Below are 23,477 nucleotides of genomic sequence, written 5' to 3'. Positions count from 1 at the left end.
TGCATTTGTAACTTTGTCACGGGGAAAAATGAAAATCATTTAACTTTCAATCACACATTTAGCTCTCAAGGCATCTAAATCCCTTTACCCATCGTCCCTGGAGCAGTGTCAGATGTTAAGATCATGCTGAAAGAGTGGCAGGTGTTGACCTTTCTGTCAAAACATCTTTTCAAAAACATATGTGAGTCAAATGGATGGTATTCCCCTTTACAGTAAATTAAACCATATTTTGTGTAATTGTTGTCGGTGCCCAGAAAAAAACATGTGGCAGTTCAGATTGAAAGGTTTTAGAAGATTGTGTGAGTGGGTGAGTGTATTTAGGTTTGTGCCCACTGGTGATAACTTTTTCAAGGCTGACGGGGTGTGGTCTCTCAGATGTAGAGATAAAATGGTCATGTGTGTGTTGCTCTGTTGTACGGAGCACATGTGCACAAACAGTATGTAACAGGCTGCTTTAGGAACATGGCCACCACCAGCAGGAAAACCTGATCAGATATTTTGAATATACCAAACTCTAAAAGGTGTCATCATTTTCAAGTTGAGGTATATCTTTTTTTTTATCATCAATGAGAAGACAAGGAATAGATTTCACAGAACATCTCATTTGCATATTGGATTCCATAAGAATGTTCCATGGCATCCCTGAGAACATGCTCATGTTCTATGCAGTGGAGAGTTCAGATCCAGTCAGACTAATATTGATCCTGTTGAGAGAAGCTTCTCAGTTTTGGTTCAGCAATTGTGTGATGATTTAGTTGAATATTTCTGTTCGTCATGTCTATTTGCGAGGTATTAAACATCTTCCTGAAATGGCAAAAGAAGCACTTCAACAAAAAGAGTGATGTAAGTAACTAACTCTATCAACCTACTACTGTTGGTTATAAGCAAAAACATTTCCAAAATAGGGCTGGGCAATAAATAGATAATATATTGAATTTGTGATGTAAGCCTATATCATAAAAAAAAATCATAACATGGCAAGAGTGTTGACTTGTCTTTGATTTAAAGGTTGCATTACAAGTTACCATTTTCTGAACTTACCAGACTGTTCAAGCTGTTGTACTATTTGCATGCACTCGGTCATTAAATTCACATCAATGCTTATTATTTCGTATCGATAATCTCATTTTGTAACTATTTTGTGAAACCACCAATGGTCAAACCTACAATATTGTTGCAACATCGAAATCGAGGGATTTGTTCAAACATGTTGTGATATTTGATTTTCACAATATCGTCCAGCCCTCTTTCAAATCATACTACATGAAGACCAAAAATATAAAGACAACTAACAACTAAAAATATTTCTTTGTTACAGCCAACAGAGAGACACAGTGGCTCCAGCAGTCAGTCCAGGATCCTGGACATCGAGAGAGCTGAAAGTGCTAAAAGAGCTGCACAGATCCAACAGACAGAGAGGTTCTGTGCTACCCAGAGAGCCCAAACCGACGCTGTTCTGAAGAGACTGGGATTCTTCGTCCCGCATGACACTCTACCTTTACCTCAGCCCCAAGCTTCCAGAAGGAGCCCTGAATCCTCTCTGGGAGGAAGGAGGATCAGGCCCATTTTGGAGGACAACAAAAGGGGATGGAAGTCCATGACCAAACAGACTTTGCAAGAAGAGAACCCCTTCTTAAAGAAGAAGCTGTGTCTGGGCAGTCGGATGGAAATACCATCCGGTAAATTGGCTAAGATTACAGAAGAAGACGAGAACCCAAGCCCAGATTCCTCCCTCAGCTCAGTGGACATGCAAACTCCCAGTCAGCTGAGGGCCATCAGCCAATTCACCCCGGCTCCTCCTCCAACAGCAGCAACCAGAAGACCGACTCGTCTCCCTGTGCCGATTGTAAAACCTGGACAAGCAGGTATGTACCGTTGAATGATAATGATTTTCTCTGTGGGAACTTGAACGGTTATTGATGAAGATACAGTTAAGAGGTTTTGTGTAAGCATGGCTATGTTGCTGTTAATCTGAACAGAAAAGGATGTAGCTGATGGATGCAAGCTCCAGACAGCTCAAAGTAAGGTGGAGCAATTAATGGAAAGACTGGATAAGTTCCAGCTGCTCCACCATCCTTCACCTCAACCACCAGCAGCCCCAAGAAGGACCAAGGCGGTGACAGCCAAGGTTCGATTACCTCCCGCCCTGCCCACAGAACACTGTGCGGTCAAACCCACGGCTCCAGCACCTCCTGTCCCACCCAACAAAAGAGGACCTCATCGTGGGCCACAACCCTGCTCTGAAAAAGCTGACACAGGTCAGGAAGACCTCCAGCCTTTGGTCAACCCTGCAAAGAGTCTGTCCCTCTGCTGCAAGCAGCTGACCTCAGATGACTGGTAAGACATCAACACACAGGGACACAACATATTTTTCCTAAAGTAGTGACCAACAGAGTTCAATCATTTTGTCATCTAAACATAGGGAGGAAAACCTTGCTGGATCGAAATCTGTTCGAGCTCTGGCACGACACCATCCAGCACTACTGCAGAGCAAGCTTCATGAAGTCTGCCTGATCCTAATTAAAGTGGTATTGTAGACCTTTTCCTCTTTGTTCCTCTTGAGTCTTTACGTTGCATTAGGTTCTCATTTGCCTACTTGTGCATGTACCTGTACTGAAGTATTGACTGATGTTCTTATTTACCATCTAGGTGAATAACCTGCGCTCTTCTGTAGCCAGTTCTGCATTGGACACAGTAGGAGAGCTCCATGTTCACTTGAGGAGAGCCATGGACACCGAGGCAGAGTGGACGGGCCGCGCCCTGCTGCTGAAGTTGTCTAAGACAACCAATGTCTTCGTTCGCCAGCGGGCTAACCTTGCCCTGGATGCACTGGTGAAGGGCTGCTGCCCTGGAAGAGTCATGAGCGTCCTATACAATACAGGGCTAAGGTGAGACGAGAGGATTTGATCAGAATTCAGTAGGAAGTGTGATAGCCGCAGCATTCAAAATAAATGAAGTGAAACAAAGTCACGGTATTTGTTTTACATTCTCTTGTGTTTGTCTTTCCTCAGTCACACTTGCATTGCAGTGAGGGAGAGCACAGCACAGCACCTCCGACAGCTGGTGGACATAGTTGGAATGGATCAGATCTTAAGATCCGGAAAGATCTTCACAGAGCGTTTCCTTACTGCCGTCAGTAAGATGGCAGTGGATGCTGCACCGGAAGTCAGGTGGGTCACCAAATCTTACATAGTCTTAGAGTATGTAGCTCCTGTGAATATTTGTTTGTTCAATCTCCGACATAATTGTCTAACCTTCTTGGCATTGTGCTTGTACACTAAATTGCTGAATGGGAAATGTTTTCTGCACAGACGCCATGGACAGATGATGATCCAGGGAATTGACCAGCAGAGGAAGCTCATCCCAGAGAAATACCTGCGTCCTGTGCAGAAGATCTTTCAGAAGGCCAGGCTGTAGACGCAGAGGCAATAACAGAAGGACATCAACTTTAGGACTGGCATGGTGTTATAGCCTGTGGCAGTTGTAATAAATAATACCAAAATATGTAGTGAATATTTATGAAACAGAAATTTGAATTTGTTTTAAAAAAGAAGAATGATGGTACTCCGCTTCTGCCAGAAGACACCATTAGTTTAAATAACAGAATTGAACATTAGACTAAATTTAGGACACCACCGAATTTTGGAAAAATACGGAAACATTTATTAATTAATTCGATCTCAATCTCAGGGTTGCTGCAGAGTTATTGTCATAGTGTACAGTGGCATTTTATATGCACACAAATCAAATGATCAAGTTCTTTATAAATTAAATATTTATTGGACTACACAACTAAACTATTATACAGCAAATAAATGAATAAACGATAAAATGAATAAAGAATATGATGAAGAGTACAATGAATAACTATGATCCACACATGAATGAAAAGGAAGAATGAGGTAGAATCAGTGACTCATCAATTAAATTCGACGTTTGCGACTATACATTCAATTTGGTTCAAAAGATTTACACACCGCTCAGCATTTTTCATGGAGGTTCGGCTTGAACCATTTTTCTTCGTCTCCATCTTTCTCTCTCAGCGGGGTGCCGAATCATCTCGTCACCACCCCCTTTGTAGTTGCAGGGGTCATTATGGCATGTTTTGCCAGTTTCAAAAATGTCTTTCATATCATTCTTTTATTTCTTTATGACGCTTTCTATAAATAGTTGCTGGAACAAATCTGCAGCACGTTGGTGCATCGGAAGTTGGGGCTACAGGACGAGTCAGGAACACAAGGCCAGAGCAAGAGGCAGAACCGGCACAGTTACAAGGGAGCGATCTGATGGGAAAGATTCAAAGATCTAAATCATATTTGTGGTACAAGAAGAGGCTCCTTCAGGCTCTTGCTTCTCATGTCAGCTGGATGTCCTCTCAGCCTGTGGAGACGTTTCGGCTCACGGTGGGCCTTCAAGCATGCAGACGGACAAAACTTGTCTTGTAAAGATAAAATAAGATAATCCTTTATTAGTCCCGCAGCGGGGACATTTACAGGATTACAGCAGCATAGTGGATAGTGCAAACAAGAGACATAGTAAAACATGATCAAAACAAGTATTATAAATAAGTAATAAACTGTAAAGAATATTAACTAAGTAAAAAATCCACAATAACTTAAATATAACAAACATATTATATATATATATACACAGGCAGAATATTTTTTTATTGCACAGTGTATGTATATAGCGCAGATATTTTGTGTTGTGTTGTCTACTGGGAGCACAGCTGGTTGTGTAGCCTGACAGCAGCAGGAAGATTCTCCTTCACACACCACTTGCTTTCATCTTCTTGAGAAAGGTGCTGCAGGTTTTTTAGTTGAACTTCCTTTTACAAAAGTAATACTTGTTAACTGAGTCAATTTAATTCTGTAAAATTTAGAGTCCAACCCCTCGGTGACCTCGAGGTCCTGACGGCAGTTTCTGAGTTAAGATTTTCTCATCGTGGTTATTAATCATCTTTCCGTTGACGTTCACTACAGTAGTGAAGGGATTAGCTTCGTCGCCCCACAGAAAGCAGCTTTTGGGCAACACCTTGGTGACTTGTTGGGCCTGTGTGGAGTTGTGTATGTTCTGCCCGTGCCGGTGTGGGTTTATTCACAGTGGTTTCCTCCCACAAGTCCCAAAGACATACACACATACAGGTTAATAGACCATAAATTGCCCACATTGTGAGTAGCTTTCAGTCTGTAATAGACTAGTCGCCAGTCGTGAAAAGATAACAGTAATAATAATAATAATAATAATAATAATAATAATAATAATAATAATAATAGGGAAATAAAATAACATTACAAATAAGAATAAAAAATTATAATTAATGTCACATGTGCTTTTAATTGTCTTGATTATACATCACAAAATGTATTTCAACAGCAAACAGTTTTGGAATGGTTTGCTTTGCTGGTTTTCTGTGTTGCTTTTACTTAAACCAAATGACCATCACTAATGTTAGGGTATCGTTCACTAGTTGTCTTAAAAGAGGGACACTTCTTGATGATCGTTACTTTGGGAGAGACTCGTTTGTGGCAGCAAACTGAACTGTGGCTTATCCCCTTTGCTAAAAACAAAGTGTGACACACCATAACTTCTCCATTCATTATAGAATTTATTATCTTATTTGAACATTGAGTATTATTGTCATTTCCCTCATTGATAAACATTATCCACAGCCCCATGACATCATGACTCATTATAACAAGGCATCATACTGAAAAAGGCAAAAGTCCCTCTTCTATAATCAGAAGATCTGATCACGATGCCGACTGGATGGAGGAAAACATGGGCAAACTTTGACCTTTTCAACAAATTACATTCCAACACTGATCATTTTCCCTCCAGTGAACATATCATACCAACATTATCCAAACAAGTTTTTAAAGTCTCAAGAATAAAAGTGTTTTTTGCATAACTGCTATAGCAGTCGACTGAGTGAGGCACTGCAATAAAAAGGCACTTTGGTAAATGCTGAGATGCAACAGAACAGGATATGAATCTTTACAGTTATGACAATAAGAGGAGAAAATGTATCCATAAAGGAGAAACAAAACCAACAGAAGTTCTACAGACTCTGCTCAGTCCTGAAAGAGGAAGCCTATATAGGTTTGGGTTACCGTGACACGGGGCAATTCATTCTGAGCAGGTCGAGACACTTTGAGGCTGGTCTCAGTTCAGTTTTATACTTCCCTCTTGATGATACGTCGTGAAGAGGTTTGGTGAAATCCAGAGGTCACCACAACACAGGAAAGTCCATTTTACTGTAGCCAGGGTCTCTGCGCTGCTCCCAGTACGAGTTGTTGCTGACCCACGTGTCATTGTTTGACTTCCTGTCAACACAGCACAAATCACTTAATGATGGATGCATCTTGAACGATTATCCTATTTAAACTACGCAATACCTGTCAAACGTACAGCCTATGAAATTACCTCATCAGTTTCCAGAATAACATATGACAAGACTTTAAAAAATTGCATCATGAAACTAAGTTTTTGTGTCTTTATAATATAATATTCTGTTGGTTTGTGTCAGAAAACTTTCTTAACTGCGAGTATCTTCAATAAGCTAAAATATCTAGGAGTGTAAGGGAGGATTGTATTCAGAATGTTCTGGGTTCAACTACAAGATTACAAAAAAATAGAGGATATGAGGAGTGACGATTCGCATAATATTAACTCTGGCGTAATGCACAATGACATAAGAAAGAATTCCATATTTGTGTCATGATGAGCCCAACAGTATATCCTAACAACCCAGTTTGTTTATCAAAAGTCTGCGACATACATTTAACGTATTCCGTGGCTCAGGGCCATGATCACAAGGAACAGAGCACAAACTAAATACTAAAACAACAAAACGATGGCACATAGCATGGCTGAAGTACAACAAATGTTACTTAAAAAAAAAAGGACATTCTTTATATCCAGTCCTTTATATCTTCCAATGACCTCAGGACTTATTGTGTCCTAAGATTACAGAAAGTCAGCCTGTACTGTACCAATTCTAGCCCGTGTTTAAATTCTACACAAATATCCCATGATGTCATACTTCTGAGGTCACTTTGTGACTACGGAGTGCTACGGAGTCGATCTGCGACAAACCAGTTTTGCAGACACCGTGTCTGATCGCACACAAAGACGCGCACAGACGTGAAATCAGCGGCATACTTGAAAAAGCGTGGCTGGTGCGTCATGGTGTTGTCCTGCAGCACTTTCCTCCTCTCCCTCTGGAGCTGCTCGATCCTCTGTTTCTGCTCCTCGGCGCCTTCTGTGTTCCCCTCCTCCAACAGCCTGGACAAAGAACACAAGAGAGAGTGAGTCAGGACAGAAAGCGGTGGAAATGTGGACCTAACGAGAGCGCCAGCGCCATTCATCCCATATTTTCTCAGATATTTGGACTTATCATTGTGGGAAACACTCAGGTATACTGACAACACTAGCCAAAGCTTCCAGCAACTAATCTCAGGAAATAAAACGTGGCTTTAGAGGATTCCCTGATCGCATTTTCGTCTTATCTGAAGAACCATAAAGATTAGGCAAATAGACCTGCTACCGATTGAAAAACAATGGCAGCTGTGTTTCAAAAGCAACAACACTGAGTCACATCCCGTTGTCGTTTGTATTTACTGTAGCTTGACTTTGATCTTTGAGTTGGATGCAATCAATCCTACAGGAACTCGATTTAGATTCAGATTTAATCCCTTCGTTCCTCAATCAGGTTTGGTCCCATGGGAAAGTCCCTGCAGTGAGAACTCCTTAAATGGCTTCGTTCTACTCAAGTGCCTCAGTGCTCTGTGACAGTGAGTCGGCATGCACTACACCAGGAGCATGAAGCCAATTACTGCCTTAGATACACCTGTGGTTTTTACATTGAAAAAACATTTTCTATTGCCACTACAACAAGAATGTTTTTTTTTCCACTTTTTCCATTTTCTTTGGTCTACTAACTAACGTGTTGACATTTAATTACCTTTTATATTACCGTTATTAATCCACCCTCATGCATGCATGTTGGGGTTCAAAATTGTACAACATAAAATCTCTACATGAGTTTTACAATTATTCTTGTGATTTTATTCCCTCTCATAGTCTGTTGCCATGGTTACTTTTATATTTCAGACATGAACTGCTTCACGTGGGCAACAAAATCATGTTTGTAAAAAACAATGTTATATTGGGTAAATTATTAGGCAGCTTTACGTCCATTAAGACTACAGCGTCACCCTGTGCAACCCATTAGACTAGAATGTGAGGTTTGAGCAGTAACGGCAGTAATGAGGTATAACGTTTGTGAAACGGGTCGGGATGATGTCGGCGTACGTGGGCTACCAGAACTTTATAGACAAGACAAGAGTGACAACCTCTGGTCCGGCCTGAAGCGCGTGTCTGTGGGGGGAAGAAGAGGTCTCAGGGCGGAGTCCAGCTCATTCAACTCCACCGCAAACTGGGTGAAGCCGTAGTACTGGTCTTGGTCCATTGGCATGGGGTCTACACACACACACACACAAACACAAATTAACAAATGAAGTTGTGTAGTTTGCTTGAAGTGTAAAAACGTTATAACTGACATTCCCAGGGACCAATCACTCACTTGCTCTCCAGATACACGTGGCAGAAGGCGGGTCTCCTTGAAAAACTGACTCGTGCCATTTTCCAAAGATGGAGTGGACAACTTTTCCATTTGAATCCGTCACCACGCCCTCTATCTCGTTCACTGTGGAGCTCCATGTTCTCGCCTACAAAAAAAACAAAAGAGGGAATTGTTTGCATGTGTGAGAGGGAAGAAATATCTTACACAAAATGAGAGCAGACATCCCAAGTATCACATTTAATTCAATTTTCCGTGCTCATGGTTTGAATATTCAGTTCCTATCTTTGTCCAGAAGATGGTGCTGTTTGCCTTGATATCCGCTGGAGGAGCAAGCGATGTCACACAGGGACTATATAATTCTTTTGGCATTTTAAGTCATGAAAGACATGTTTTACCAAACGTCTTTCCCCTAAAAATCAACTGTAGAATAAAGATCCGTTTCTGTCATTCACAACTAACCGGTAATTAAATATCAGTGTTGACCAACCTTGACAAATGTGACTTTACACTGGCAGGCTTCACTGTTTACATTTTTGATGGACATCTCTCCGTAGTGCTCGATCCAGCGCTGACCGCTCAGGATGTTATGGATGCACGACGTCACTTTGTTCCATTCGTAGTGGTCCCCAAACCTGGAGAAAACCACACGCACACCGTCCTCAACATGCATGTTGTTTCATTCCTAATACTTACATTTACAGCCCGTCATATTTCACGATGACGTGGACACTCACATCAAACATGCAAGAGCGTGAACACTAACGCACATTCAAACACACACACACAATGAGTTAAGGAGTCGAGGGCTTACGCAGGTAGTGTGACATGTGTGGTTCCCATAGGAACAATTTCCATGGATTTGCCCCAGAATTTATTTTTCCATCGAACATCTAAAAGAAAGAGATTGCAAAATAAAAGGTGAGTGCTTGTTCTTAATTTAAATCATCAAGGCTTTATCTGGTCTCTTCAGTAAACAGTGTGTTTCTCTCTATTCACATGCACAGAGGGAAATGCAAACAGAGGCAGCAGCGTCTTTGTTCTTGAACAACATACCAGAGTTTTGACATTATGTCACGCGTTAGTATAATCTGCACATTCATTTGTTAGAGTATGTACATAAAGTATCAAACACTCATTCAATGGAAAGTTACAGGGTGAAAATTAGGTCAGTTAATCTTCCACTACACCACTAGTTGAGTGTTTCACATACTACTGTTCCACAAACGTGTTCTCTCCTGCTCACCTTGCCAAAAGGTGAAGTTCCTTGAATCAGAGTGACATGCAGACACAGGTGGGTGATGACTCACCTGGGAAAACGGAGAGAAGAGATGCACGATGAAATAAAAGAAACTCTATTAAGAGCTTTACACAGTGGACGCTGTCACTCTACAATGGATCAGTGAAAAGAAAAAGGACCTAGAACCTTTTATTTTTGAGAGATCAGTATGATTGCTGTAAACAAACCGCCACAGACATCAATGGCAGGTCAGTGCACGACTTCTCTGCTGTAACCCTAACCCTTGTTTGCTACTAGATTAGATTGGAAGTTGCTTTACAGAGTGAAACAGGAAGAGGGTGCTGTTCTACCAGTGACCAAGACCTTCACTGATACCTCTGACGTGAGACAACCTGACCACGGCGACAATTCATTTGATAATTACATATCTATACATAAGTGAAGGACATTTACCTTAAAAGGCAGACTTCACCCACAAAATGATCATTTGCATATCGATTACTCACACGTTACCTTGAATTCTTGAAGAAAACAGGGTTTTCCTCGCATGACTCCACGATGAACGAAGAATCACGAAACACCTTGTTGAATGAATGAACAGCAAAAATCTAAAAACCTTTGCCAAACAACTTGAGCAGCTTAATCCAAGTCTCACTTGTCCAGTCGTATGCTCACCACTTCCTAAATACATGCATCTACACTAAAACCGTACTATACAAAACACATCCACAGTCTCAAGCTTGCATCAGCATACGACTGGATAAATGAGGCTCTGGATTAGACTGCACGAGTTGTTTTAACTGATGTTTTGATATAGTTTTGCTGTTGTTAAACGTGATCCCCATTCACCCATTTACTTAAATTCATCAAGAATTGTCTCCGTCTTTGGATTCTTTGTTCACTGTGGAGTCATGCGAGAAACACAGTTTTCTTCTAGAATTTAAGGCAACACCCTGTGAGTAATTGTTATACAAATGGTCATTTTGTGTTGCAATTACAGAGATATAAACTTTGAATCACATTTAATTTCATCCCTTTACATATTAGATTAAAAATGTTGTGTATTTTTTGTGTTTCAAGTTGCCTATCCTACGAGTGTATATCCCATGTAAGTGGATGATGTGTGTGTGTTGTAATCAGTGTGACCTCTACCTGTTCAGCTATAAACCTGAAGCTTTTATCGGGTCTGTCACACTCGTACGTCTCTCCGAGGACCGGGTTGAAGGGTTTGCTTCCTGCTCGATGGTAGGTGGATGCGTATGCAGATATTGCAAATGTAGCGACATACACCTGCACAGAAAATCAGACGGGGGTGAACAACATTAATTACACGCGTGTATTCAAAGTGTTGGTGTGTCTACATGATGTTGTGAACATGGCTGTGTGTACATGTACGTGTGGGACACCACCAACTTTGTTTCCATGGGACTATTGCACGGACGTAGCTGCATTTGATGTGCTTTCAATTGGGACATTTTGATGGCCTATGGTAGTAGTGGTACTGGAACATCACATTAGGTAGAGGTAAATGTGTACAAGTACGTATAATTATAACTACATGTTAATACCGTATGTTGTATATTCTACAGTATGTATAGGTGTGAGACTTACCACACGGCACTTTGTAGCTACTCTGTGTCTATTTGACTAAAAATGGCCGTAAAAACTCAGATAAAAAGTCTTCCAAACACACCCAGGAAGAAAAAGACAATTGAAAGCTTCTTGCTTGTAAAAAGACGAACATCAGTGTAGCTTTTAAAAATCGTCCTGAGGAAGAGCACTGAGCTCGATACACATTTCCTGTCAACATTTTGCTACAGCTCCTTCGATGATCGTGTTTCCATCTGTTCATCCGTTTGTGTGCTTTAGTTGTGCATGTGTTTGATTAACTGTGTAGACATAAGATCCTCCCTCAACTGTTACGTGTGCACGCCAACACGTCTCCATCTAGCTACTTCATGTTTGTGCGTTTTCCTCCCTCTCACCATGCGCTGGTAAGGATCTTGGGTGCGGTTGGCGGTGTCCAGCAGCTCACTGTACTCCATCTCCTCACACAGCCTCTGCAGGGTGTTGAGCGGCTCGTTGAGCTGTACCGGCATGGCCACCTTGGACAGGTCCTTACCGATGTTGTTCTTCAGGATGTTCCACAGGCTCACGGTGCTGGTGGGGCTGGGAGAGGGCAGCGCGGCGCGCCGACGGGCCCGGGTCACCACGCTGCTGACTAGAGGGGAAGAGTGGGAGATTAGAATAAGACTAGTATAGTGACAAGAGGTGGTGCACAGTGTGTGACGAGGATATGTTGTAGATTCAGAGGTGGCTCTTAAAGCCAGCATCAAAACTTGTTTTAGCCAAATATGAACAAGCTGCAGCAGACCTGTTTAAGTGGCACATTGCGGTGCACCATCATGATCTAAATGCTGTTTGAGAGCCAAATAAGTCAACTCTATGAGACACTTTTGAACTGTTTGACTGAATAAGTGTGTTTTTGGGGGAATAAAAATGGTTGAATTCAATTATACAAAACAAAATAACGACAAAAATATTGTCTTTTTATTAGCTTCAATAGAAATATTCCAACGTACTGGCGTACACCTTCAGGAACCTCTTTAACACAGTCTGAAAAATCCAGATAAAGCCAAGATATGACTCGTTTCATCTCTACAGTATTTGAAAGATGGATTTATTCCTTTCTCTGCACACACTCTAATCATACTCTGTATATCTCTGTGTCTAAATGAGGCGAAAAGCAACATGATAATGTCATTAAAGTTTTTATATGTTGTGCTACAAAGTTTTATGCGGTGAAGATAAAAAAAACTAACACCATCTGCAGCAGTGAATTAATGATGCCTGTACACAGTGTGTGAGGAAACATCGTACCGAGTTTGTAAACACTTCTGGAAGTTGGCGGTGGTCATATTCAACACATTCTCTCTCACACAGAGGCTTAGTCAGACACTCAAGTGCGCTAGGACAGACAAGCTACGCCTCTTTTTGACAGAATAAGATCCGTTTGCTCCGTCTTTCACACACACAGACAGACGGTCAACGCGTTACTGTATCATGTACCAGAGTTGTGTCTCTCACTGCCTCCCTCGTTGCTGTAGGTGTCCACGGAGATGCTGTCACTGACATCACTGATGTACGAGTCATCGTCCGAGACCTGGAGACAGAAAGTCAATGCCGAAAGGTCAGCGAGCGGCCAGAACACATAATCAATGGACAATAACAAACAAACCAAAAGTCTTCCGTCATCAGAAGAGAAACCCAGTGTACAGAGAGGTTGTTGTGAAGTATTAGTTGTGTTAAACTTAAACGTGGCCGTGTTAGGACAGTAACAAGACTCGCTACTTTTACTGCACAACTAACCCTTTATAAGACTTGAACTTGATTTGTTTGATCACTGTAGCGCTGAAACACGTAGTAAATTAATCGATTATAGTCAACAATCTTGAGAACAGATTTTAAATGTCATTTATAAAGCAAAGAAGTTTGCAGCCAAAACAATTAGTCGTGGATTTATTTTTAACAATTAATCGGTCGTGGATCGTGTCTCACCTCATTCTCAGAAGAGGACGAGGAGAGGAGGTACTCCTGAGCATCAAAGAACTCCGATATGGACTCTGGGATTGATGCTTTGCTCTCATTGGACACCTGGTGGACCAAGGAGTGAGACCCTCTGGTGCATTCCTGATGATAATAAGAAGTCAGGCTTAGTGATACTGGACCTGAGGCGATAGTCGGTGGACATTTGTGATCTTTTGAGTGCCACTCACTGAGGCATAGGCGGTCTTCAAGCCAATGACCTGCGCCGGCTGCGGGGCCTGCCTGTCAATGGTGAGCCTCAGTCGGTCTCTCTCCGCTACGAGGGAGCTAAAGGCCGATTTCATCGTGGTGTGGACTGGAGAGAAGCAAATGCAAGAAGAGTTGTCATGGAAACTATCTTACCAAATAAGACACAAAACGAGCATATTTTCTTTTCAATCTGAAAGTGAATATGCGTCTCCCGAGCTAAACCAGCAGACGCCCCCCCAGCAGGGACTCACTGTTGTTGGCCAGCGTGCAGAAGTCCACCTGCAGACGGGACGCGTCTGTAGGCGAGTCTGGGGACTCGGGACAGACCTCCTGGGTGTTTGAGTCCGTGGTGGAGAGGTTGGGGTTGGAGGCGTGGAGACGAGGGGATTGAGAGGAGAGGCAGCTTGGGACCTGGTGGACAAAAAAAACAAAACAGAGAAAGGATAAGCCATTATTTCCCCGTCATTCACGCCGCTGAATGAAGTGTGTTTCTAAATAATGATCAAAAGAAAAGCTGCGCATGTACCTGTAGTGTGGCTTTGGTTTCTTTGCCATTGTTTTTGGATCGCCATCTCCTCGGCCTCTTCTCTTTTTTGGGCATGTCATAATTAGACGCCTGTGGTACCGCAAGAAGACTTTAAAAAGGAGTAGCAAACAAAAATGCTTCCCGTTTCCTGAGCACCCAAAAAAGTAATGTCGTTATCAGTCCACATTAACGTCTCCGCCCGTCTTTCGGCAGCAGCTTCGCTCACTAAAGGAAAATAGTTTTCCTGTTTGTATTGATTCTTTGATTTTATTTGCCCGCCCAGCGTAACGAGTGAGGAGAATCTGCCTCTAGTGAAACAGACCAGCTAACAGACAGACAGACTGGGAGCCTTGATCGATCAATGTAGATACGGCTAATAAGATCAAAACACATAAACAGTGAGATACTTGTGTCAGCTGCTTGTGTAGATAACGCTTCACAGAACGCAACAAAAATAGACTTGAAGTGTAAAACAAAAAAGGCAGGGGTCTCTGTCAGACGCGCGTCTCACGGAGTCAGTGTTATTGGAACAAAATGGAAGAGCATCTGTTACGGGAGACACGCGAGTGACGGGCGTCAACAACGCTTCTAAAATGCTTCCAGCGGGGATCGGCCATTACTCATTGAGAGCTTCTCTGTTAGACCCACAAAGCTAGATTAGATATAGTGCACATTGCTTAAATGAAGACAAAGAATCATCATGGCTATCTTAATCCGTGTTCCTGTGCTTACTTGTAGTGCACTAATGGCCGGGGCCGAGTACGTGCGGTGGAGGACCTCCATGCTCTTCAGCAGCAGGTTGAGCTCCAGCAGGTACGATTCACATTCCTCCAAGTCTGAGGGAAAGACATTTCTTATGATTAGATGAACGTTTGGGTGCACGCCGTGATGGAATGAACGATTCACCGCAGTGAGACACGTGTGAGAAGGAAACTGTTAACGAGGACAAGGGAGACGAGCAAGCCAGGAGACAATTAGTGAGGCAAGTACGCAAAAGAGAAATCAGACAAAAACGACAACCAACCTTTGCAGCACTTGTCCATGTCCTCTGAAGAATGGAGCCAAGAGCTGACCTTTGCTTTGTGGGCCGACGCCTGCTTAGTGAGGGTCGCCCTCTGTTTCAGAGAAAGAGGGCACGTCAGGCATATATGCAACCTCGCATAACTACATCCCTACTGTGTTCAAACCTGAAAGGAAGCAACTCACCTTTCTCAGGGAGTCGTTGAGGGCGGGCGAGGCGTGGGGGTTGAAGAGGTGCCTCTCGTGGGGATACGTGGCAATCTCGTTCTGCCGAAAGACGCGGTGATGCCGCAGCTTTGACACCCACTCCTCAAACAGCTCCGGAGACTTATTAACCTGGATGCCATAAAGTCAAATTAGGAGCAGTAACTGGGACACGGCTGCTGGGAGCGTCTTTGTTATGAAACAGAAGGAAGTAAATGAGATGCATTTAAACTGCATTTTAATGCAAAACTTTCATGTTCAGGGGTTACCTTCAAGTGATAGATGTTATCCTCCGTGTCCAGGTCGACGCACATGGCTTTCTCCTTGATCGACATGACGGAGAGGCCGACGTCGATGCAGCCGTGAAGCTTTCCCTTCTGCAGCTGTGAACGTAACACTCTGTCAGCGTGCGCTTCGAATGTGTTGAAAGTGTTGAAAGAATGACGCTCGAGGTAATACCTACATCAGATCCACGCTTTGCATACTTCAGGATGCCTTTCTCCAACACAAAGTACCTCTAAATGGGAAGAAATCAAACTCAAATCAATATGTATTCACAACATTAGTTTAGTTTTGCACTCACAATAGTAAAAACACCAATAAACAGAAGGTGGGCAGACATTGTAGCGTTATGAACCTCATTCCCATGACCCTGCAATTCAAGTTTCACAACAGCAGCAGTAAAATAAGTCACCATGTATAGACAACAGCTTACAAGCATACTTTTCTCATTTTAGTTTTACAGTAAACCACCTTGTTGGTCAAAATGTTGTCTATTTAAGTGGCTATTCAAATCACGTTGCAAGGCAGAACTTTCCAGGTATGCATGAGCACACGGAAGAGGGGGAGGAAGATGAGTCAGGGTTACAGTGTAATCGGCTGGGAATAAAAACAATGGAAATACAGAGGACTATAATGGTGAAGAGGAGGAAACGTGGAAATAGCTCCGAGGTATTAAAAGACACCAGGTCAGAACTTTTAGTTGGACATTTAGGGAGGACTGCCGGTTCAAACATGGCATCATCAGGAGAGAAATCACACCTACACCCATGTACAGTACGCACTTATAAACGCATTATTGCTTTATTTCTTCACCATAATGGATATGGGGCCCTTCTTTAAAAACACCATCTGTGCTTTTAAAAGAACTACATGTTGATGAATACAGTGCAGAATATTAAAAACAAAACCATTATGTCTCACTATCCGACAGACCTCAAGTTCAGAGTCAAAATAGCTCTTTGGTTGAACAAAAAGCAGCAGCGGTGTTCTATAATGAGAAGTGCTGCGACGCTGTTGCTGTTTTGGGGCTTTAGAACAGGGTGGCTCACCTTATGCCAGCCCTTCATGGGCCACTTCCTCCTCTTGAGCAGGAAGCCCTCCTGTCTGTCAGGCTCCTGCATGCTGGCAGGAGCCCCCCTGAGCCCCTCCACGATCTCCCAGCTGTCCTGGAGAGGGAGACACGGGCGCAACGACCGCATACGAGTTTAGACAGACGTGTGACTTGAAATAGCACAATCTCAAACATGTTAGCAGTAAACATAGACTCATCACAGACACCATTTAAGTGCAACACTGTTGTGACAGCAACAGCGCTTGTTGTAAAAACAGCACCGTTGTGCTTCATGCATTCGTTTCTAGGAACACTTTAGTGTTCAGTCACAGAGAGCGACGCTTCATAATTGAGTTTCAACAGTTTGATATGATGCTACTTCGATATGAAAAGAAACATGTGCTGAATGCTAACAGTGGCTATGAGCCCTTTTTGTCTCACGGCGTACATTAAAGCAGCACACACACACCTGGTTACTGTCGTGCTTAGAGGAGCCGCTGCTGTCGCTGTGAGTGGGCGACGTCGTCGTCATCTTTCTGCGACTCGAGCGCTTTCTGCCCCACCGTCGTCTCGTCTCTGTGGAAACCGCCGCGACAAGAGATCACAGCAGAGCCGCCGGGAGCATCACTCTGACCTTTGAAGGCCACGACACAACAGTCAGCGCTGCGGAGAGAAGGTTCAAACGCAGAGGTGATGTCAGAGCAGCACAAAGGTTATTTGCGGGACCAGACGGATAAAAACAGAGAGGAATCACTTAGTCACTCTGGGTCTGACTAACTGAGGATGAAAAAGTCCAAAGTATCTTGGTTTTAAGGAAGCTGGACACAGATACCCAGAAGGAAAAACACACAAGAGGCGAATACGTCTTTATCGTGAGCTCTCACAGTTCAGGGTTCAACTTGTGTTTTCAGATGTAAGTCTGGCTTTGTGTGGACTTTGATACTTTTCAGCGAAGTACACAAAACAAATGTTAAAAGTCAGTATCTGTGGTACCACCCAAGTTTTATGAAGTTTTAAAGGTCCACTCGTAAACAAGCATGTGTGGAAGACAAGGAAACAACAAAAGAAATCCCGATGGAGCGTGCAAAGACGATCATTAAAAAGAGAATACATTAAAGTTATGACTCCAGAGGCTACTTCTGTTACCATGTTAATGTGAGACTAGTGAAACTAGACCCAGAGCTCACTCCATCTGCATGCTGCAAAACTGAGAACTGGGCCCTTGCTGCTTCACCACGGGCTGGTTTCATGTACCTTCCTCCTCCTCCTCCTCCTCCTCCTCCATCAGCATGTTAAATACGAACGTGAACATTTCCTTCACGCGTTGATCTAATGCCGTGCATCTGAAGCTTTTTGACAGAAGGCTTGTGAGGTCACAGACGGTCCAAGTCAGACCCGCTCGGCTTTCTTCTACAATTTGCCGTTATCATTTAGCAAAATTCTGCCGTCTTGTTTCACTTGAAGAGTTTTGCGTTGGTTGGGTCTCTACATTATTACAAAGTGGTGGCATGGGGCGAGTAAGGTAACGCCGCTATTCTCACCGACATGTCACATTCATTCCTCAATGGCATGCCCCGACCTGGCTGTGTGTGCTATACCCCCATGTGTGCCACTCCCTTTGTGCCTCAGGCGTGTTGACGTGGACCTGTGTAGTGTACATACGAGCTGGGCAGATCCCCGTCTGGTGGATTAACACGGTGAGATGTGCTCACATGCAAATTTGAAACTCTTTGGATTTTAAGTGCGCTGCATCCTCTGTAAAAACCGTTGAGTGTGTGTGTGTGTGTGTGTGTGTGTGCGCGTGTGCGCGTGTGCTGTAGTTTCCCCGAGGCCTCTCTTACAGTCAGTACCATGCCCAGGACGTGAGTCATCGACAGGAAAGAATGTGCTCAGTGCTTCGATACCCCCCCCGACACACAGCTAGCTACAGTCAACACTGGGCTAAAAGCAGCCTGAAACACACGGGCGGCCCACTTGCTTTCACGGCTTCTGCAGCGCAGACTGAAAAGGACAGACAGCGGATTTGAGTCGGCTTCAAAATGAGCTCCAATTAGCTCATCGAGTCCTTTCGTGTTTTCAGGCTGCGACGTGTCTGGCGTCTTTCCACCACGTCTGAAGCTTTTACGAATGTTTATTGAGGTTCAGCAATTCACACACACACACACACACATACCCACAACTTCTGCATATCTACACCTGGAGTCTAGACTTTCAACAGCAAAGAAAAAGGTGCATCCAACCACCGTAAAGCATTATGTAATACAGTGTAAACACTAGAAGTGGTGAGTAAGGGGCTGCAGCATCGAGCTCCTCTTTGCATAACACACTTGGCCTCGTCCCTTCCCCCCCCCCCTTTCACACAACTCAGCAGCAAAGTTTGCAACAAAAACACTTCCTTTCAAAAACGAAATGTGCCACTGCATTCTGGACACAGATTTAGTCTGAAGTGTCAGATGCTTTTCCTCACTTTAAAAGCTTAAAGGCTTGCGCAGAAAGCTGTGTATTAGTGGAGAATACGAACCGCCACAGATGAACTGTGAAATCTGTAAAAGAAGCCGGGACATGAACATCCCTGTGAGTGCCCTACTTACCTCCACTGAGTGATTACTGGAGTGTTGTACACACCACCGAGCCGCCTGCACTGGAAGACTAGAAGTGCTGTTTTTTTTTTTGTTGCCTGAGTTCTTACGTAATGGGAGTCAATCATTAATGGCACAAACACCTTGTAAAGGATCCGTTAAGATGGAAAAGGGGGTCATTCTCAAGGCGAGGGCCGCAGAGTCACAAGGCCCAAACGAGGGAATAAAAGGTTTAAAAGGTGATGGAAGGTTGTGTGCGTTTCCGATCTTTTTTCTTTTCAACACGAGTCAGCGTTCATGAGGTCCGCTGGTCTGGATGTGTGGACGTGTGGTAGCATGTGCCTCCGTAATGTAACGTTCTGTATGTGCCGTGTGGTCCTCGTTTCTAAAAGGGTGAGCAGCACTGCTGAACGCCAGGAGACAAAAGCAGAGATGCAAATACAAGAGTGCAACTTTTTTGTCCCCTTCTACTCGTCTGATCCCCGGCCTCCTAATCTGGTCACCACCACGCTGACCAACTGGTGCTCCTTGAAAGCCTTCTTCGCGGGCGAACCTTGTGCACCGGGAAGAAACGCACTTCAGGAATGCCGCTTTTTATGAAGGCATTGTTCAACTCAGACTCTTAACAATTCCTCAACAAGTAATTATGTGCGCCGTAGCTACAGGGAACACATACTGCATATTTACAGAAAGCCCCGGGGCTTTCATTAAGCAACGCCTCGTCCGTTGTTCACCGGGTGTTTTATGACAGGATCTCATGAGAATGCTGAGGAATCGACTTAGCAGCTGATCCATCCACTTTCTGCCCGTACACATTCTTACAGCAGCAGGAACGCCATGAACCCGAAAAAAAGGTCCTCACAGATGGCCCATCTGTGACTCTTCTCTACCTCCGATAAAGAGTCATCATATTCCGGTAAAGCTTCTTCACAGATTCAGTTTAAGCTGTGCATGATCCGCCGATTATTAAGAAGTGAGAGCCGGCTTTAAATAGACTCGCATCTGGCGATATCATCCGGCTACTTCACACATCGACACCCAACATGTTTACACCAAAGTAGGGACACGGATGTGTCGGGGGCAGGAGCACTCAGCTCGTCTGACCTGTGACACGACGTCCGACCGAGTGCGTTTATCGGAGTCTCGATGAAGAGCATGTTGTGATGAACGCCGCAGCGTGTGAGCTAATCATTTGTTTATTTCACGATGATTGTTTTTGAACAGTGTTTTTCAATGTGAATGTCATGCAGCGCAGAGGAAAACGAGAGATCAAAGAGGTAAAGAAAGCAGCTTCAATATGCCATTCAGCAGTCAGAAAGAGAACAATCACGAGAGCCGGCATGTCCGTAGATTCTCGACCGATGTCTTTTATGAAAAGCTGCATCACAAAAGATGTCTCTCTCTGTGTCTGTCCTTCTCTCTCTGTGTGTCTCTCTCTCCGTCTCTGACCATTTCTGTCTCTCTCTGTGTGTGTGTCTCTCTCTCTTTGTCCTTCTCTGTCTGTCTGTCTCTCTGTGTGTGTCTCTCTGTGTGTGTCTCTCTCTCTCTCTCTCTCTCTCTCTCTCTCTGTGTCTCTCTGTCCTTCTCTGTCTGTGTCTCTGCGTCTCTCTCTCTGTCTCTCTCTGTGTGTCTCTGTCCTTCTCTGTCTGTCTGTCTCTTTGTGTCTCTCTCTCTCTGTGTCTCTCTCTCTCTCCGTCTCTTTCCTGCTGAGACAAGAGACACTTTGTGTTACTGCTCAATCACGGGTTGCTATGGCAAAAAGCAAAGACTATATCCAGTTTGTTTGTTCTTTATAGAAGACATCTGAGGGCATAAAACACGGAGCTATTTATAGCCCCCGTGCCTTTTACCAGCAGAGACATGATTTCACGTGACCGTCGGCGTCGACCACGCCGGCTCGGCTGGAAGTAGGACACGACATTCTATCACCTTATGAAACCAGAAGAGATCACAGGGTTCTCTCACGGCGGCCGCTCGGTGCACCAGCGAAGGCAGCGAACGCTCCGTGTTTTCCAGCTTTTAAGTGGGTGTTGTGTAAAAAGGAGGGAGAGTGACACAGAGATAGAACTCGGTGAGTCACGTCGGCCACGCTGGATGTTTACGCCCAGAAACGTTGCAGCAAGAAAAAAAAACATTTGGGGCCCCGGACTGTAATCAGCTGACTGATGGACTGCATTGATTGCTCAAGGGCTCTTCAACAGGCCAACACATGGGCGGCAGGGCAGCCTCTCACTACTTACACTCGTCCTAGGGTTGCAACTAATGATTATCTGCATTGCCAATTAATCTGGCAATTATGTCTCGGTTGATTGATCTGTGAAATGTCAGACACGTCAGAAACTTATTTTGACCGGCCAACAATCCAAAACATAAAGGCAATAATAACATATACATATATACATACATACATACATACATACATACATACATACATACATACATACATACATATATATTGTAATGTAATGTACACATATTCTACAACATGATTACAGTTTTGTGAAACACCGTCAGTTTAGACATTTTAACAATAAACTTCAGTTATCTTAGGTACTTGGCTGGCGTCAGATGCCATCAGCACTCGTGTCTTAAATGATCCGTCTCTCTCACGGTATGATTACAAACACAAAGTCACTCCAGCAAAAGCCTGAAGTGAAAGTGCTGAATGGCTCAGGGTCATGTAATGGTGTGTTGGGATGCAACCCAAAAAAATGACTTCCTTTCTGAAAATAGTGGAAACGTCTGAAGTGACATCTTGAAATAATGTCTTGTTCAACAAATAGTTCATGAAGATCATCAAACAAAGATATCATTGAAGCCTAGGAGGAGAGGATTTTTTTTGGGGGGGGGGTCCTGTACCAATGTGAGGGTCCCGGGACAGAGGATGTTGCAAATATGTGAATTGAATTAATTTGAACAGGAAAACTAGTAAATAGCATTTGAGAAGCTGGAAACAGACTTTCTGGGGGAACATTTAGTTTAGAAATGACTTAAACTATAAGTTGATCATCAGAATTACTGCCAATTAAATGTCTGTTGATTGATTCATCGACTATTCATGTAATCTCTAGTGGCCTCTTTGAAACACATACAGTCCTGTGTACTACACACAGGCCGTGAGAAACACACTGTCCCATCTAAAATACAAAACACAGCCATGCTGTTACTTCACAGGATGAATGAATCTATAATCTCAATATCTACAATGAACACGTTGAATAAAATGTAAAAGAATAACGCGTTGCTCGTGCCAGGGGGATGATGTCAGCACGGCAACCATTATTGGGGACAAACTCCACGGGGACGGACTACAGGTGTCCCGTGTGTAATCCACAGCTCAGTTCCTGCTGCCAACACAGCAATTCAAAGTTGTCAGCGCAGACAAAATGTCCAATATACCCCCATGTGCTCGTGAAACCCTGCGCGCACACAGGCTCGATACAAACAATACAACATATGTTAAAAAACACCACATCCAACTGGCACGCGGAGGCACCCAATTCAGCACCAAATGTCACGAGGAAGTCCATTAATAATTCTATCGAAAGCGATATTCAGCTAGAAGCCACGTCAGGGCGCGCGATCAACTCCGCCGCTTAGTTCACACGGAAGCGAGGCAACAACAGCAGAGACGCCGACATACTTATCACATGAGTTATGAGGATAAATGATGAATGCTTACGTGTTCTGTGGCGAAAGCTACAGCATCCTATCCCGACGGTAGAGACATTCGGTACCTGGCTGCGGGGCTCCTGCTGCTCGTTAAAACGCCGGAGCTATGTGGAGGAGGCGGGGTCTGCTCAGTGAGGGGCCGGGAGTGACTGACGTGCTGCTCGAGCCAATCACAGTGGAGGATAGCCCCGAAGGGCGGGAACAAGGGTGGGGCGGACACCTTTTTTTTTTTGAACGCACCATAGAGTGACGCGAAGACACACGTGAAAGACGGGAAAATGCAACCAAAGGTGAACGATTCGCGTCAAGACAATGGAGTGAGAGGTAGTAGCTGCAGGTGACGTTATGTTAATCGCACGTGGTTAATGTGACCTTTGTGTGATAATGGGTCATGGGTTCTGTGTGAAACCCCAACCCCCATATTTGGTTTCAGCCATGTTCACATCAGTCACATCAGTTTGTTTGTGCCTTGTAGTCAAAGCTAACTCTATGCTGATTGATTTCAAATGTTTATTTTTATGTTT

The 23,477-nt window shown here is 43.7% G+C and overlaps 1 protein-coding gene across 2 annotated transcripts; it reads right to left on the bottom strand.

Moving 5' to 3' along the window:
• Positions 1–5,604: 5,604 nt before the first annotated feature.
• LOC306708773 (oxysterol-binding protein-related protein 3-like) lies at positions 5,605–23,051 on the bottom strand. Of its 2 annotated transcripts, none has more exons than XM_079176703.1 (22): positions 22,964–23,051; positions 17,172–17,365; positions 16,701–16,817; positions 15,833–15,886; positions 15,639–15,752; positions 15,352–15,501; positions 15,170–15,260; positions 14,878–14,981; positions 14,146–14,235; positions 13,871–14,030; positions 13,601–13,725; positions 13,383–13,514; positions 12,894–12,987; positions 11,810–12,045; positions 10,977–11,114; positions 9,831–9,894; positions 9,399–9,477; positions 9,075–9,219; positions 8,588–8,732; positions 8,358–8,484; positions 7,165–7,287; positions 5,605–6,326 (listed from the first exon to the last, which is right to left on the bottom strand). In XM_079176703.1, the coding sequence occupies exons 2-22, from the start codon at positions 17,232–17,234 to the stop codon at positions 6,230–6,232; spliced, it is 2,448 nt and encodes an 815-aa protein (XP_079032829.1). In that variant the 5' UTR covers positions 17,235–17,365; positions 22,964–23,051; the 3' UTR covers positions 5,605–6,229. The 2 variants fall into 2 exon arrangements, with proteins under 2 accessions (XP_079032829.1, XP_079032830.1); XM_079176704.1 differs by lacking the exon at positions 22,964–23,051 and adding an exon at positions 19,294–19,382.
• Between the last annotated feature and the right edge of the window lie 426 nt (positions 23,052–23,477).

This window comes from Pholis gunnellus, assembly GCF_910591455.1.
Source record: "Pholis gunnellus genome assembly, chromosome: 16".
NCBI classification, from domain to species: Eukaryota; Metazoa; Chordata; class Actinopteri; order Perciformes; family Pholidae; genus Pholis; species Pholis gunnellus.
The sequence above is the reverse complement of the archived record's forward strand: the minus strand, read 5'-3'. Positions and strand labels throughout refer to the sequence as shown.